Source organism: Rhinopithecus bieti, unplaced genomic scaffold (assembly GCF_001698545.2).
Source record: "Rhinopithecus bieti isolate Rb0 unplaced genomic scaffold, ASM169854v2 scaffold_947, whole genome shotgun sequence".
In the NCBI taxonomy this organism is placed as follows: domain Eukaryota; kingdom Metazoa; phylum Chordata; class Mammalia; order Primates; family Cercopithecidae; genus Rhinopithecus; species Rhinopithecus bieti.
Genome location: NW_016803664.1, coordinates 1383152 through 1397089, shown reverse-complemented (window position 1 = coordinate 1397089; position 13938 = coordinate 1383152). Strand labels below are relative to the sequence as shown.

Here is a 13938-nt window from a genome sequence, read left to right as displayed (position 1 = left end):
ATTTGAATCCAAGTTTGTTAACCAAAAATATTTAGCCAGTGCTTTCCTCCATATTGGATCACAAAAGAACACTGAATGAAAACCTATTCTATATAAAAATACCCTCGTAAATTAATTCTACATAGAGTAGTTACTTGTATTAACAACATACCTGACAATATCATCACAATTTGTAAATTGATGAAGAAAACTTGTCAAATTTAATAATATTTTATAAATTTACAAATTGTGACAATATGACATTTTATATAATATGAACTAATACATAATTAAGAATTTAATGCATTAAAACCTATTCTATATTATTATTATTTGTGAAATTTTTCAGTATTTTAAAAACTGATGAATGAAATTGGAAAATTTGAGTCTTAAGAAAGCATTGACTGCATAATGTAGCAAAAGTGCTGGAATATCAATGCAAGAAATATTCTTGATAGTGATTTAACCGTAGACTCTCAGGATCAGATGGGCCTAAACTAGTACTATAGTCACAGATATTTTGCTATTCTATGCTATAATTACATAAAGGAACTTTTGACTAATAATCTGCATTGTTGAGAGTGAATCAGTTATAGTTTTTTAAAAAAATAAATGTCAGGCGGGGCACAGTGGCTCATGCCTGTAATCCCAGCACTTTGGGAAGCTGAGGCAGTGGATCACCTGAGATCAGGAGTTCGAGACCAGCCTGGCCAACATGGTGAAAACCCGTCTCTACTAAAAATACAAAATCAGCAGGGGTGGTGGCGAGTGCATGTAATCCCAGCTACTCGGGAAGCTGAGGCACAAGAATCACTTGAACCTGGGAGGCGGAGGGTGCAGTGATCCGAGATCGTGCCACTGCACTCCGGCCTAGGTGATAGAGTAAGACTCTGTCTCAAAAAAAAAACCGCCACCAGCAAAAAATAAATATCAAAATCTAAGGAGGAAATTGAGGCTGATGATCTATGAGAAGACAGATCAGCTGTACCAAGAAAGGAATACCCTTTTAGTTAAAACTTACACTCATGTGGCTGGGTGCTGTGGCTCATGCCTGTAATCCCCACACTTTGGGAGACTGAGGTGGGCGGATCACTTGAGGCCAGGAGTTCAAGACCAGCCTGGCCAACATGGCAAAACCTTGACTCTACCAAAAATTAGCTCTGTGTGGTGGCGTGCCCCTGGAGTCCCAGCTACTATTGAGGCTGAGGCACAAGAATCACTTCAACCTGGGAGGCGGAGCCATGAGCCAAGATTACCCAACTGTGCTAAAAAACCTGGGTTGCAGAGCAAGACTTTGTTTCAAAAAAAAGAGAAGAACCCTCATCCTAAAGCATCATCTGGGGAAAAATTACTAATAAGATTATGGTTGGAAAATAGCCAGTTAATATATGATCTACATAAATTGTAAAACGGAGACATTATATAATATTAAATGATATGTTGAAATGAGTTGTGATAAGTATAAAGAGAAGGAAGGGTCAGATCTACTCACTGGAAAATTAGCTGGAAAGGACTTTTTGTTTTTCTCTTAAATTGTCATAGGATGAGGTAGACCCAAGCTGGGTATTAAAAATATGTTAGGAAGGCTAGGCATGGTGGCTCACACTTGTAATCCCAGCACTTTGGGAAGCCCAAGCAGGCAGATTGCTTAAGCCCAGGGGTTTGAGACCAGCCTGGGCAACACAGAAAAACCCCATCTCTAGAAAAAATAAAAAATTAGCCAGATATGGTGGCGCATGCCTATAGTCCTAGCTACTCTGGAGGCTGAGGTGGGAGGATTATTTGGGCCCAAAAGCTCAAGGCTCCAGTGAGCTGTGATATCACTGCACTCCAGCCTGGATGACAGAGGCTCCATCTCAAAAAAGAAATTGAAGAGGACACCAAAAAATGGAAAGATGATCTATGTTCATGTATTGGAAGAATCAGTATTGTTAAAAATCTCTGTACTACCCAAAGCAATCTACACATACAATGCAATCCCTATAAAAATATAAATGACATTCTTCAAAGAAATACTTTAAAAATCCTAAAATTTATATAGAACCACAAAACAGCCAGAGTAGCCAAAGCTATCCGAAGCAAAAAGAATAAAACTGGAGGAATCACATTACCTGACTTCAAATTATATTACAGAGCTATAGTAACCAAAACAGCATGGCACTTGCATGAAAACAGACACATAGACTAATGGAACAGAACACAGAACCCAGAAACAAATCCATACACCTACAATGAACTCATTTTCAACAAAGGTGCCAAGAACATACATTGGGGAAGGAAGAGTCTCATCAATAAATGGTACTGGGAAAACTGGATATCCACATGCAGAAAAATGAAACTGGACTCCCATATCTCACATACAAAAATCAAGCCAAAACGGACTAAAGCGGTCAGGCGCCTCTACAGGCTCACGCCTATAATCCCAGCACTTTGGGAGGCCAAGGCGGATGTATCACTTGAGGTCAGGAGTTCTAGACCATCCTGGCCAACATGGTGAAACCCTGTATCTATCAAAAGCACAGAAATTAGCTGGGTGTGGTAGTGCATGCTTATAATCCCAGCTATTTGGAAGGCTGAAGCAGGAAAATTCCTTTAACCTGGGAGGCAGAGGTTGCAATGAGCTGGGGTCACACCACTGCACTCTAGCCTAGACGACAGAGCGAGACTCTGTCTCAAAAAAAAAAAAAAAGGCCGGGCGTGGTGGCTCATGCCTGTAATCCCAGCACTTTGGGAGGCCGAGGCAGGTGGATCATGACGAGGTCGGGAGATCGATTCCATCCTAGCTAACACAGTGAAACCCCGTCTCTACTAAAAATTAAAAAAAATTAGCTGGCGTGGTGGCGGGTGCTTGTAGTCCCAGCTACTCGGGAAGCTGAGGCAGGAGAATGGAGAGCTTGCAGTGAGCCAAGATCGTACCACTGCACTCCAGCCTGGGTGACAAGAGCGAGACTGTCTCAAAAAAAAAAAAAAAAAAAGGAATAAAGACTTAAATCCAAAACCTCAAACTATGAAATGACTAAAAGAAAACACTGGAGACACTTTCTCGGACACTGAAGTGAGCAAAGATTTCTTGGGTAATACCCCACGAGCATAGGCAACCAAAGTGAAAGTGGACAGATGGGACCATATCAAGTTAAAAAAATTCTGCACAGCAAAGGATACCTTCAACAAAGTGGCTGGGTGTGGTGGCTTATGCCTGTAATCCCAGCACTTTGGGAGGCTGAGGTGGGAGGATTACCTGAGCTCAGAAGTTCGAGACCAGCCTGGCCAACATGGCGAAATCCTGTCTACTAAAAATACAAACATTAGCCAGGCGTGGTGGTTTGCTCCTGTAGTTGCAGCTACTTGGGTCTGAGGCAGGAAAGTCGCTAGAACCCAGGAAGCTGAGGTTGCAGTGAGCCGAGATCACACCACTGCACTCCAGCCTGGGCGACAGAGTGGGACCAAGACTCTGCCTAAAAAAAAAAAAAAAAAAAAAATATGAAGGGACAACCCACCAAATGGGAGAAAACATTTGCAAACTACCCATGTGACAAGGGATTCATAATCAGAATATATAACAGCTCTCTAGGGAAAAAAAAAAAAATCTCATTAGTTAAATCAAATTTAAAATGGCAAAATGATTTCAATAGACATTTCTCAAAAGAAGTCATGCAAATGGGGCCAGGTGTGGTGGCTCACACCTGTAATCCCAGCAGTTTGGGAGGCCAAGGTGGGCAAATCACTTGAGGTCAGGAATTCGAGACCAGCCTGGCCAATATGGTGAAACCCCATCTCTACTAAAAATACAGAAATTAGCCAGGTGTGGTGGTGGGCACCTGTAATCCCAGCTACTCAGGAGCCTTAGACAGGAGAATCACTTGAACCTGGTAGATGGAGGTTGCAGTAAGCCAAGATCATGCCACTGCACTCCAGCCTGGGCAACAGAGTGAGACTCCATCTTAAAGAAAAAAGACATACAAATGGCAGACAGGTATGTGAAAAGGTGCTGAACATCACTGGTCATCTGAGAAATGCAAATCAAAACTATGAGATATCATCTTACCCCAGTTAAAATGTCTTTTTTCCGAAAGACAGACAATAACAAATGTTTGTGAAGATATGGAGAAAAGGGAACCCTCATACACTGTCGATGGGAATATAAATCAGTACAACCACTATGGAGAACAGTTTAGAGGTTCCTCAAAAAACTAAAAATCGAATCCAGCAATGCCACTCCTAAGAATATACCCAAAAGAAAGGAAATCAGTGTATCAAAGAGGTATCATGTTTATTGCAGCACTATTTGCACTAGACAAGATTTGGAATCAAACTGTGTCCATTGACAAACAAGTGGATAAAGAAAATGTGGTACACAAACACAATGGAGCACTATTCACACACAAAACAAAATGACATCCTGTCAGTTGCAACAACATGGATGGAACTGGAGGTCATAATGTTAAGTGAGATAAGCCAGGCACAGAAAGACACACTGCGCATGTTCTTTCTTATTTTTTGGAGCTAGAAATTAAAACAATTGAACTCCTGGAGATAAGAGAGTAGAATGATAGTTACCAGAGGCTGGGATGGGTATTTGGAGGCAGGCGGGATGGATGGTTAATGGATGTTAAAAAAAAAAAAAAAAAAAACAGAATGAGTGAGACCTAGCATTTGCTAATACAAGAGTGTGAGTATAGTCAAAAATAATTTAATTTCATATTTTAAAATAACTAAAAGAGTGTAATTGGATTGTTTGTAACACAAGCAGTAAGTGTTTGAGAGGATGGATACCACATTTACCCTCGTGATTGTTATGCATTGCATGCGTGTATCAAAATACCACGTAGGCTGGGCGCGGTGGCTCGCGCCTGTAATCCCAGCACTTTGGGAGGCTGAGGCAGGCAGATCACGAGGTCAGGAGATCGTGACGATCCTGGCTAACCCGGTGAAACCCCATCTCTACTAAAAATACAAAAAATTAGCCGGTCGTGGTGGTGCATGCCTGTAGTCCCAGCTATTCAGGAGGCTGAGGCAGAAGAATCACTTGAACCCTGGAGGGGGAGGTTGCAGTGAGCTGAGATCGCACCACTGTGCTGCAGCCTGGGTGACAAAGTGAGACTCCTTCTCAAAAAAAAAAAAAATCAACCCACAAACACACACACCTACTATGTATCCACAAAAATTAAAAAAAATAATTTGTATGCAGGTACAGAGGCTATGGGATAAGGCAGGAAAATACAATCAATACTGGGCAATTTGGTGATACAAAACAAGTACAAAACGATTGCATTGTATCTGTATTATTGGTATACAAAAGAAGTACACTGATAATACAGAGTAGGTACAAAGTATTATTGGTGTATAAAACAAGAGTAACTAATGGTGCAGAGAAAGGAAAAATTGGTATGGATTGGATTAGTCATATAGGCTTAATTGGGGAAAAAAAAGGCAACATGGTATCATTTTTTGTGACTGTAATATATTTTTCAGGAATTTGTGTGGTGTTTTTCTATTTTGTGAAATGAGATTATAAACCCCCCAAAGGTGTTTATAAGTCATACATTAGCTGAGCATGCCAAGAGCTCTTATTTCTTGTTATAGTGTAGTGTGCCAATTAAAAACTATATTCAAAGCCGAGTGGATTTGAGGAAGTAAAATATCTACTTGGTCTATTTATCGTGTTGTACAGATCTAAACAGTAGGAATGTTTAATACATTCTGAAGATACAGATTATAAAACTTTCCTTAAATATTATATTACTAGTTTTGATCAATTCAACAGTCTTTTTTCTTTTGTTACTTCTTATTAAGGGTCAACTGTATTTGTTGGTAACGGACCAGGGGTTTCTTACTGAAGAAAAAGTTGTTTGGGAAAGCCTACACAACGTAGATGGTGATGGAAATTTCTGTGACTCAGAATTTCATCTTCGGCCTCCTTCAGATCCTGAAACTGTATACAAAGGACAACAAGATCAGATAGATCAGGTAAATTTGTCTTGTCTTCTTTATAGTGCTTAAAATGCTGATTTTTTTCAAATGTGAATTCAGTTATCCAAAATTTTTCAACTAAAGATTAATTCATCAATATACTTGTGAAATTTTCCTGACACTTCCTGAATAGTTGGTGATCATTCTACATGTACGTTAATTATGTACTTTGGTGCAGAAGGCCAGATCATATTGAACTGTGAAGGTCATGGTGAGAAGTTTGAATTTTATTCTAATTGCAGTAGGGAAGCTATGTCAAGCATTAAACATGGAAGTGATGGGATCTTCTTTACCTTTTTAAAAGACTGCTATTTGGAGAATACATAGGAAGGATACAGGTCTAAGCAGAGATACAGGTCTAAGCAGTCCAAGCAAGAGCTGATGATGGCTTAGCCTTGGGTGGTAAAGATGAAGAGATGAGCACATATCTGAGCTATATTTTGACTAGTTAGAAAAAGTAGAGGAGAGAGAATCTGGAAGGTAGCACATACTGTATAAAGAATGGGTGGATATTCTAAACCTTAAGAGGCCAAGGTAAGGAGGAGTAGACATTTATAGCAGGAGACGCACTAGTGAATAGAACTTGCATTTAGAAATGAGACAGATGAGATTTTTTTTTTTTTTTGACAGATGAGATATTTGCCTGCCATAAGTGGGCAGGCTTGGAGCCACAGGTCTGTTTATTATTAGAGGCATCATGGTGATGTGAATTCTTCCCTGACTAAAGCAAAAATATGGTCATATTAAACAGTTGGCATATATTTTACTCATAACAATTTAAGTGCACAAAGACTGTTCAATTAGCCAATATTCAGTGAGGAGTTGTATTCCTGGCACGATAATTAGGTCCTAGGGATACAAAGATAAATCATTCAGTCCTGTCCTTAAAGATGCTGAGCCTAGTAGGGGAGGCAGATATTTGACCAAGCATGTTATATGTTAAGTTCTATAATGGCAATTTGAAGAGCAGGTATCAAATACACAAAAGAATATTTAATTCAAACAAATATGCATCTTTCTAGGACTTTTCTTTGAAAAACAGTTCTGAAAGTCATTGTGCTCATTTTCCTTCAGAAGCTATACACGGGTATTGCGTTTTAAATGTTATGAGAAATATGCGGGATTTTTCTAAGCGTTATATTATATATAAAAAATATTGGGCCAGGCATGGTGGCTCACTCCTATAATCCCAGCACTTTGAGAGGTTGAGGTGAGTGGATCACCTGAGATTGGGAGTTCAAGACCAGCCTGGCCAACATCGCGAAACCCTGTCTCTACTAAACATACAAAGATTAGCCAGGTGTGGTGGTGCGCACCTGTAACCCCAGCTACTTGGGAGGCTGAGGTGAGAGAATCGCTTGAACCCAGGAGGCAGAAGTTGCAGTGAGCCAAGATCGTGCCATTGCACTCCAACCTGGGTGACAGAGCAAGAGTCTGTCTCAAAAAAAAACCAAAAAGGCGAGGCACAGTGGCTCACACCTATAGTCCCAGCACTTTGGGAGGCCAAGGCGGGCCGATCACAAGGTCAGGAGATCAAGACCATCCTGGCCAACATAGTGAAACCCCGTCTCTAATTTAAAAAATGCAAAAGATTAGCTGGGCATGGTGGCATGTACCTGTATAGTCTCAGCTACTCGGGAGACTGAGGCAGGAGAATCGCTTGAACCCGGGAAGCGGAGGTTGCAGTGAGCCAAGAAAAAATTGAAGCAGAGGAATGAAGGCAAAGCAATAGATTGTCACAGTAGTCCAGATAAGGTGTTGAGATTGTTATCTGGAAGCAGCAAGGAAGAGGTGGATTCAAGACCATGAGGCTTCGTAAAGAGCAGAGTTTGAAGAATTCAGAAGAACTTGAAGGACAAATTCTTTGTATCTTTATATCCATGAGATAGTCATGCTATATGTATGACAAGATCTTTATAGGCAACAACCTTTTTTATTTTTTGAGACGGGGTCTCACTCTGTCACCCAGGCTGGAGTACACTGGTGCGATCTTGGCTCACTGCAACCTCCACCTCCCAGGCTCAAGCAATTCTCTCACCTCAGCCTCCCGAGTAACTGGGACTACAGGCATGTGCCACCACACCTGGCTAATTTTTGTATTTTTACTGGAGGCAGGGTTTCGCCATGTTACCCACACTGGTTTCGAACTCCTGGGCTCAAGTGATCTGCCTGCCTTGGCCCCCGAAAGTGCTGGGATTACAGGCATGAGCCACCGCACCTGGCCACAGGCAAAAACCGTTTACCCATCCTCTGTATCATTTAAAATTATCTTATTTTGAGGGTAGGTGGGGGAGGAGGTACACAGACTGGTCAAATTTTAGTCAGCACCGACTCTTAATAAAGTGGATATTAAGTTAACGCTTGACCAAAATGCACTTTTTCTGATAGAAAGTAATCTGAGTGTGTACATGGGAGTAGGGAGGAGATGGTTAAATAATTGAGTAAGACTATATGATGGCTACTGTGTTGTCTTTAAAAATCATCTTTTAGAAGAATATTTAATAATCTTGGGAAATTCTTATGTTTTTAAACAGAAGACTTTTAGGACACTAAATGGAAAAGAAAACATTGCAGTAGTTTCAGAGGGTTGGTTTGAATTTGTATGGGAATGTAGAAAAATAATAATAAACTACTGTTAACAGTAGTTATCTCTGTGTAATGATATTATGGTGATTTAAACTTTGTTATTTATGGTTTTCAGTTTTGTCTGAATTGCCTATAAGCATGTGTTTCTTTTGTAAATGGGGAACTTTTTAAAATTCTTTAAACCAATGTACTTATTTATTTATACATGAAACAGGGTCTCAGTTACCTCGGCTACAGTGCAATGGTGTGATCACAGCTCACTGCAGCCTCAACTTTCTGGGCTCAAGTGATCCTCCCACCTCAGCCTCCCCTACCTAGTAGCTGGGACCACGGGCATGCATCACCATGCCCAGCTAATTTTTTTGTGTGTTTTTTGCAGAAATAGAGTTTTGCCATGTTGCTCAGGCTGGTCTCAAACTCCTGGGCTCAAGCAGCCTACCCGCCTCAGCCTCCCAAAGTGCTGGGATTATAGGTGTGTGCCGTTGTACCTGACTCCCCTCTACTTTTTGTTTTGTTTTTAGCTTTCTTGGCTGCCTATATATGGCTTCCAAAAAAAATTTCAAATACGTTCCCCCCAGTTTTTTTTTTTTTTGCAACGAGTCTTGCTGCGTCGCCCAGGCTGGGGTGCGGTGGCATGATCTTGGCTCACTGCAACCTCCGCCTCCCAGGTTCAAGTGATTCTCCTGCCTTAGCCTCCTGAGTAGCTGGAATTACAGGTGTGCACCACCACACCTGGCTAATTTTTGTGTTTTTCATAGAGATGGGGTTTCACCATATTGGCCAGACTGGTCTCGAACTCCTGGGCTCAAGCGATCCACCTGCCTTGGCCTCCCAAAGTGCTGGGATTACAGGTGTGAGCCACCGCGCCTGGCCTCCAAAAATATTTAGAACAATGACAGAATCACTGAAATAAGTTCATAGCTCCCCAAGGGAAATACTTAGGAAGGTAACTGTCATTTTAATATTTAAAATAAAATGTTTTTTATTTTAATTATTTTGTCATTTTATATTGTTTTCTTTTTCTTTTTTTGTTTTTATTCATTTTTATAGACAGGGTCTCTGTCATCCATGTTGGATGGAGTGCAGTGAGGAGATCATAACTCACTATAACCTCAAACTCCTGGGCTGACGCAATCCTCCTGCCTCAGCCTCCCAAGTAGCTAGGACTACAGGTGTACATCACCACACCTGGCTGATTTTTAAACTTTTTTTGTAGACAGGGTCTTGCTATATTGCCCAGGCATGGTATATTTTTTTAAAGCCATTCTTACAGCTTTATAGATATAACATCTATATTTGCAGTCATTCATTCTTCGGCAAAATCTCATGGTTAATGATGGTTATACTTTAATTTCTTAGGATTATCTTATGGCATTATCTCTACAACAAGAACAGCAGAGCCAAGAGATCAATTGGGAACAAATCCCAGAAGGAATCAGTGATTTGGAACTAGCAAAGAAACTCCAAGAGGAAGAGGACAGACGGGCTTCTCAATACTATCAGGAACAGGAACAAGCAGCAGCTGCTGCTGCTGCTGCTTCTACACAGGCTCAGGTAAAAACTAGTGTTCTGAGTTTTAAATGTGATGATCACGGCTGGGTGCAGTGGCTCACACCTGTAATCCCAGCCCTTTGGGAGGCCGAGGCAGGCAGATTGCTTGAGGCCAGGAGTTCGAGACCAGCCTGGCCAACATGGCAAAACCCTGTCTCTACTAAAAATACAAAAATTAGCCAGGCGTGGTGGTGAACACTTGTAATCCCAGCTACTCGGGAGGCTGAGGTAGGAGAATTGCTTAACCTGGGAGGCAGAGGTTGCAGTGAGCTGACATTGTGCCGCTACACTCCAATCAGGATGACAGAACAAGACTCCTTCTCCAAAAAAAAAAAAAAAAAAAAAAGGAAAATCACTTTAACAGAAAATTTCACTTGAGATAAAAAATTTTAAATTAGGTATTAACTCTTCAATTTTGTTAGGAATTTAGCACCCATGGATTTTATGACATTGTCCTAAGCTTGTATCTCGTTTGGTAAAATATTTTCTCCTGAGATTCTGATTTTCAAATTTATTTCTAAAATTCGTAATAGCTGCAAAGAAAATAAGTCAATTTGGACGAAGTCCTTTCTATCAACTAGAGGGCAGTATGAGGTAGTACTAGAAAAAATATAGACTTTGGATCCAGATAAATGTGGATTTGTATTTCCTGCTCCTGTCTTTCCTTCTAGTTGCAATCTCTTGGATGCCGTCCTCTGCCTCTCTTCGCCTCATTTTCCCTATCTGTAAAATAGAAGAACTCTTAAGTTTGTTGTGAAGAACAAATAATATTAGGGCTTAGCCCAGTGTTTAACATGTACTAGGTATTCAACAAAGGTTGACATCTCCCTACTTTTCACTTTCCGTAAACAGTTTAAAGCACTTAAAATACAATGGTGAGATTCTACATGTTAAATCTCATTTCATTAAGTTAAAAATATTCCCCTCCTTTTATATGTATACCATGCCAGACTGCTGTTCTTTTTTTTTTTTCAGATGGAGCCTCACTCTGACGCCTAGGCTAGAGTGCAGTGGTGCAATCTCGGCTCTCTGCAACCTCCGCCTCATGGGTTCAAGCAATTCTCCTACCTCAGCCTCCCAAGTAGGTGGGATTACAGGTGTGTGCCACCACGCTCAGCTAATTTTTGTATTTTTAGTAGAGATGGCCAGGCTGGTCTCAAACTCTTGACCTCAAGGGATTCACCCACCTTGGCCTCCCAAAGTGCTGGGATTATAGGCATGAGGCACCGTGCCTGGCCTAGACTGTTCCTTTTGATTCAGATATACAAGAAATTCTGATTTGGGCATACAAAAAAAGCAAGATGCCCTTTTAAGTCTCATAAAACTAAATATAGAAGTCCCCATTAAAATAAGTATAAAATTTCTATTTCTAGCTCAAATATTGACTACTCCAAGCTTAATAGTTAAATCCTACCACGTTATGCCTAGCTTTTCACTCAAAAAGTGTCTTATTTCACTAAATACACTTATTCCACACTCCCAATTCTCAGGGGTTCTTTTCTCCTTTTAAGATCTGTTTATTATGGCTGGGTGCAGTGACTTACGCTTGTAATCCCAGCACTTTGGGAAGCCAAGACAGGTGGATCTCAAGGTCAGGAGTTCGAGACCAGCCTAGCCAATATGATGAAACCCTGCCACTACTAAAAATATAAAAAATTAGTTGGGCGTGGTGGCATGCACCTGTAGTCCCAGCTACTCAGGAGACTGAGGCAGGAGAATCTCTTGAACCTAGGAGGCAGAGGTTGCAGTGAACTGAGATCGTGCCACTGTGCTCCAGCCTAACAGACTGAGACTCCATCTGAAAAAAAGAAAAAAAAACAATCTGTTTATTATGGAATTTAATGAGGTTTTGAAGAACTATTATAGTTTATCAAAAGGTGTCACTTTCTTTAACATTTTCTAAACTTTTGACAAATGTGTCTTCAAGTTGACTTTAGGCAATATAATCTTACGTTATTTACTGTTTGAAATACCGACTTTGGGAGGCCAAGGTAGGCGGATCACGAAGTCAGGAATTTGAGACCAGCCTGGCCAACATAGTGAAACCCCGTCTCTACTAAAAATACAAAAAGTTAGCCGGGCGTGGTGGCAGGCACCTGTAATCCCAGCTACTTGGGAGACCGAGGCGGGAGAATCTCTTGAACCTAGGAGGCAGAGGTTGTAGTGAGACAAGATTGTGCCATTGCACTCCAGCCTGGGCAACGGTGCATGACTCTGTCTCAAAAAAAAAAAGGAAATTTTATTTATTTAGAATAATGAATACATTAATTATATGCAGAATGGTAGAGACAACTGCTCAGATACCACGTAATATAACAAATCTGTATACCAATAGCTAGCTTCTTTTTCCATCAGTGATTCCTTCCACTGTTACGGTTTTTCTTTCTGTATAACCATGAATAAGTCCCTTAGATTAATTTTTTCCTGTGTATTTTTCTTAAAGCAGGGCCAGCCAGCACAAGCCTCTCCATCAAGTGGAAGACAATCTGGGAATAGTGAACGTAAACGGAAGGAACTGCGAGAAAAAGATAAAGAAAAAGAAAAGGAAAAAAATAGCTGTGTTATTTTGTAACAAGTGTTGGCTTCTGTTGGAACCACCTATATGTCTTGAGAAACAAAACCACAGGAGGAAAGGAAGAAAAACCGATCAATACCGTCTGTGCCTGATTTCCCAATGGATTTTGTTCATGTTTTTTCAGGGGAAAGGTTGTTACTTAGTTACAATCAGACTTTTTCAAGTCACACAATACACTCTTTATGAGCTGGAGTTTCGTGTTACAAGTTGGAAATGCTGTGTGTTGTCATTCATGAAAAATACTGCACTTGTAGCCAGGTAAACAAATCACAGCAAATTTTGTGTCATAGTGACATTCATAACTCATATCAGTTAGTAAGCTATTATATCTTCTGTTCTAACAGTGAATGGAGGTAATTGATTTAGTCTGATTCCTTCCTGAAATCTAAATATTAGCACAATAGTTTCTGAAATTTTACAATGTTAAATTATGATCTAATCCATGAGAAACCACGGGTTTAACATAGGGATTCAAAAAAAACAAAAACAAACAAAATAATAGGAATAAATAACCCTTAATTGTATATTGGACTAGTTCAGCCCTTAAACAGCTTTACTTTTATTTAGGAATGTACATTTTAGGTGTTATCTTGAGAACTGATCATGGAGCTTAGATTTAATTTAGATAGCAAAAATAAAGATTTGTATTTCTTTTCCAATAGCAAAAGGTTGCATAACACTAATACTTATAACCTATCAATATCAGATATTAATGACTTTGTAGTGTTGTAAAATTTTGAGGAATTTTGGAGTCTTTATCATAGGTAACCTGGACCACAGTTACTATTTATTGACAATGTGATTGAGTACATGGAGGAAAGCACAGTGGATGCTAGGCCTTGTAAATATGGGGATGTAGAAAAGCAGATAGTTCAGTGTCTACCTTTTTCTAGTATTACCTTGAACCTTAAATTTTAAGTCATGTTTATTGCTAGAAAATTAAATGTACTTATTAAAACCAATGAAAAAGCACATTTCTGAAAGGAAGTTAGAGATAATCTCTGTGTCTTGTGAAAAGACATTAATAAAAATCTGAGAGGGCTGGGCGCAGTGGTTCACGCCTGTAATCCCAACACTTTGGGAGGCCAAGGCGGGCGGATCACCTGAGGTCAGGAGTTCACGACCAGCCTGACCAACATGGTGAAACCCCATCTCTACTAAAAATACAGAAAATCAGCCGGGCATGGTGGCGGGCGCCTGTAGTCCCAGCTACTCAGGAGGCTGAGGCAGGAGAATTGCTTGAACCCGACAGGCGGAGGTTGCAGTGAGCCGAGATC

At 40.3% G+C, this 13938-nt stretch overlaps 1 protein-coding gene across 2 annotated transcripts in view; it reads left to right on the top strand.

Moving 5' to 3' along the window:
- The window catches only part of MINDY2 (MINDY lysine 48 deubiquitinase 2), an 80715-nt gene extending 66806 nt beyond the window's left edge, over nt 1-13909 (top strand). The window contains exons 7-9 of one of the 2 annotated variants that reach the window (XM_017896373.1): nt 5773-5946; nt 9895-10089; nt 12533-13909. In XM_017896373.1, the coding sequence (XP_017751862.1) occupies nt 5773-5946; nt 9895-10089; nt 12533-12658 (495 nt within the window). In that variant the 3' untranslated portion in view covers nt 12659-13909. Of the gene's footprint in view, nt 1-5772; nt 5947-9894; nt 10090-12529 lie in introns of both variants that reach the window. The other variant, XM_017896366.1, reaches the window with a different exon arrangement.
- Nucleotides 13910-13938: the final 29 nt, after the last annotated feature.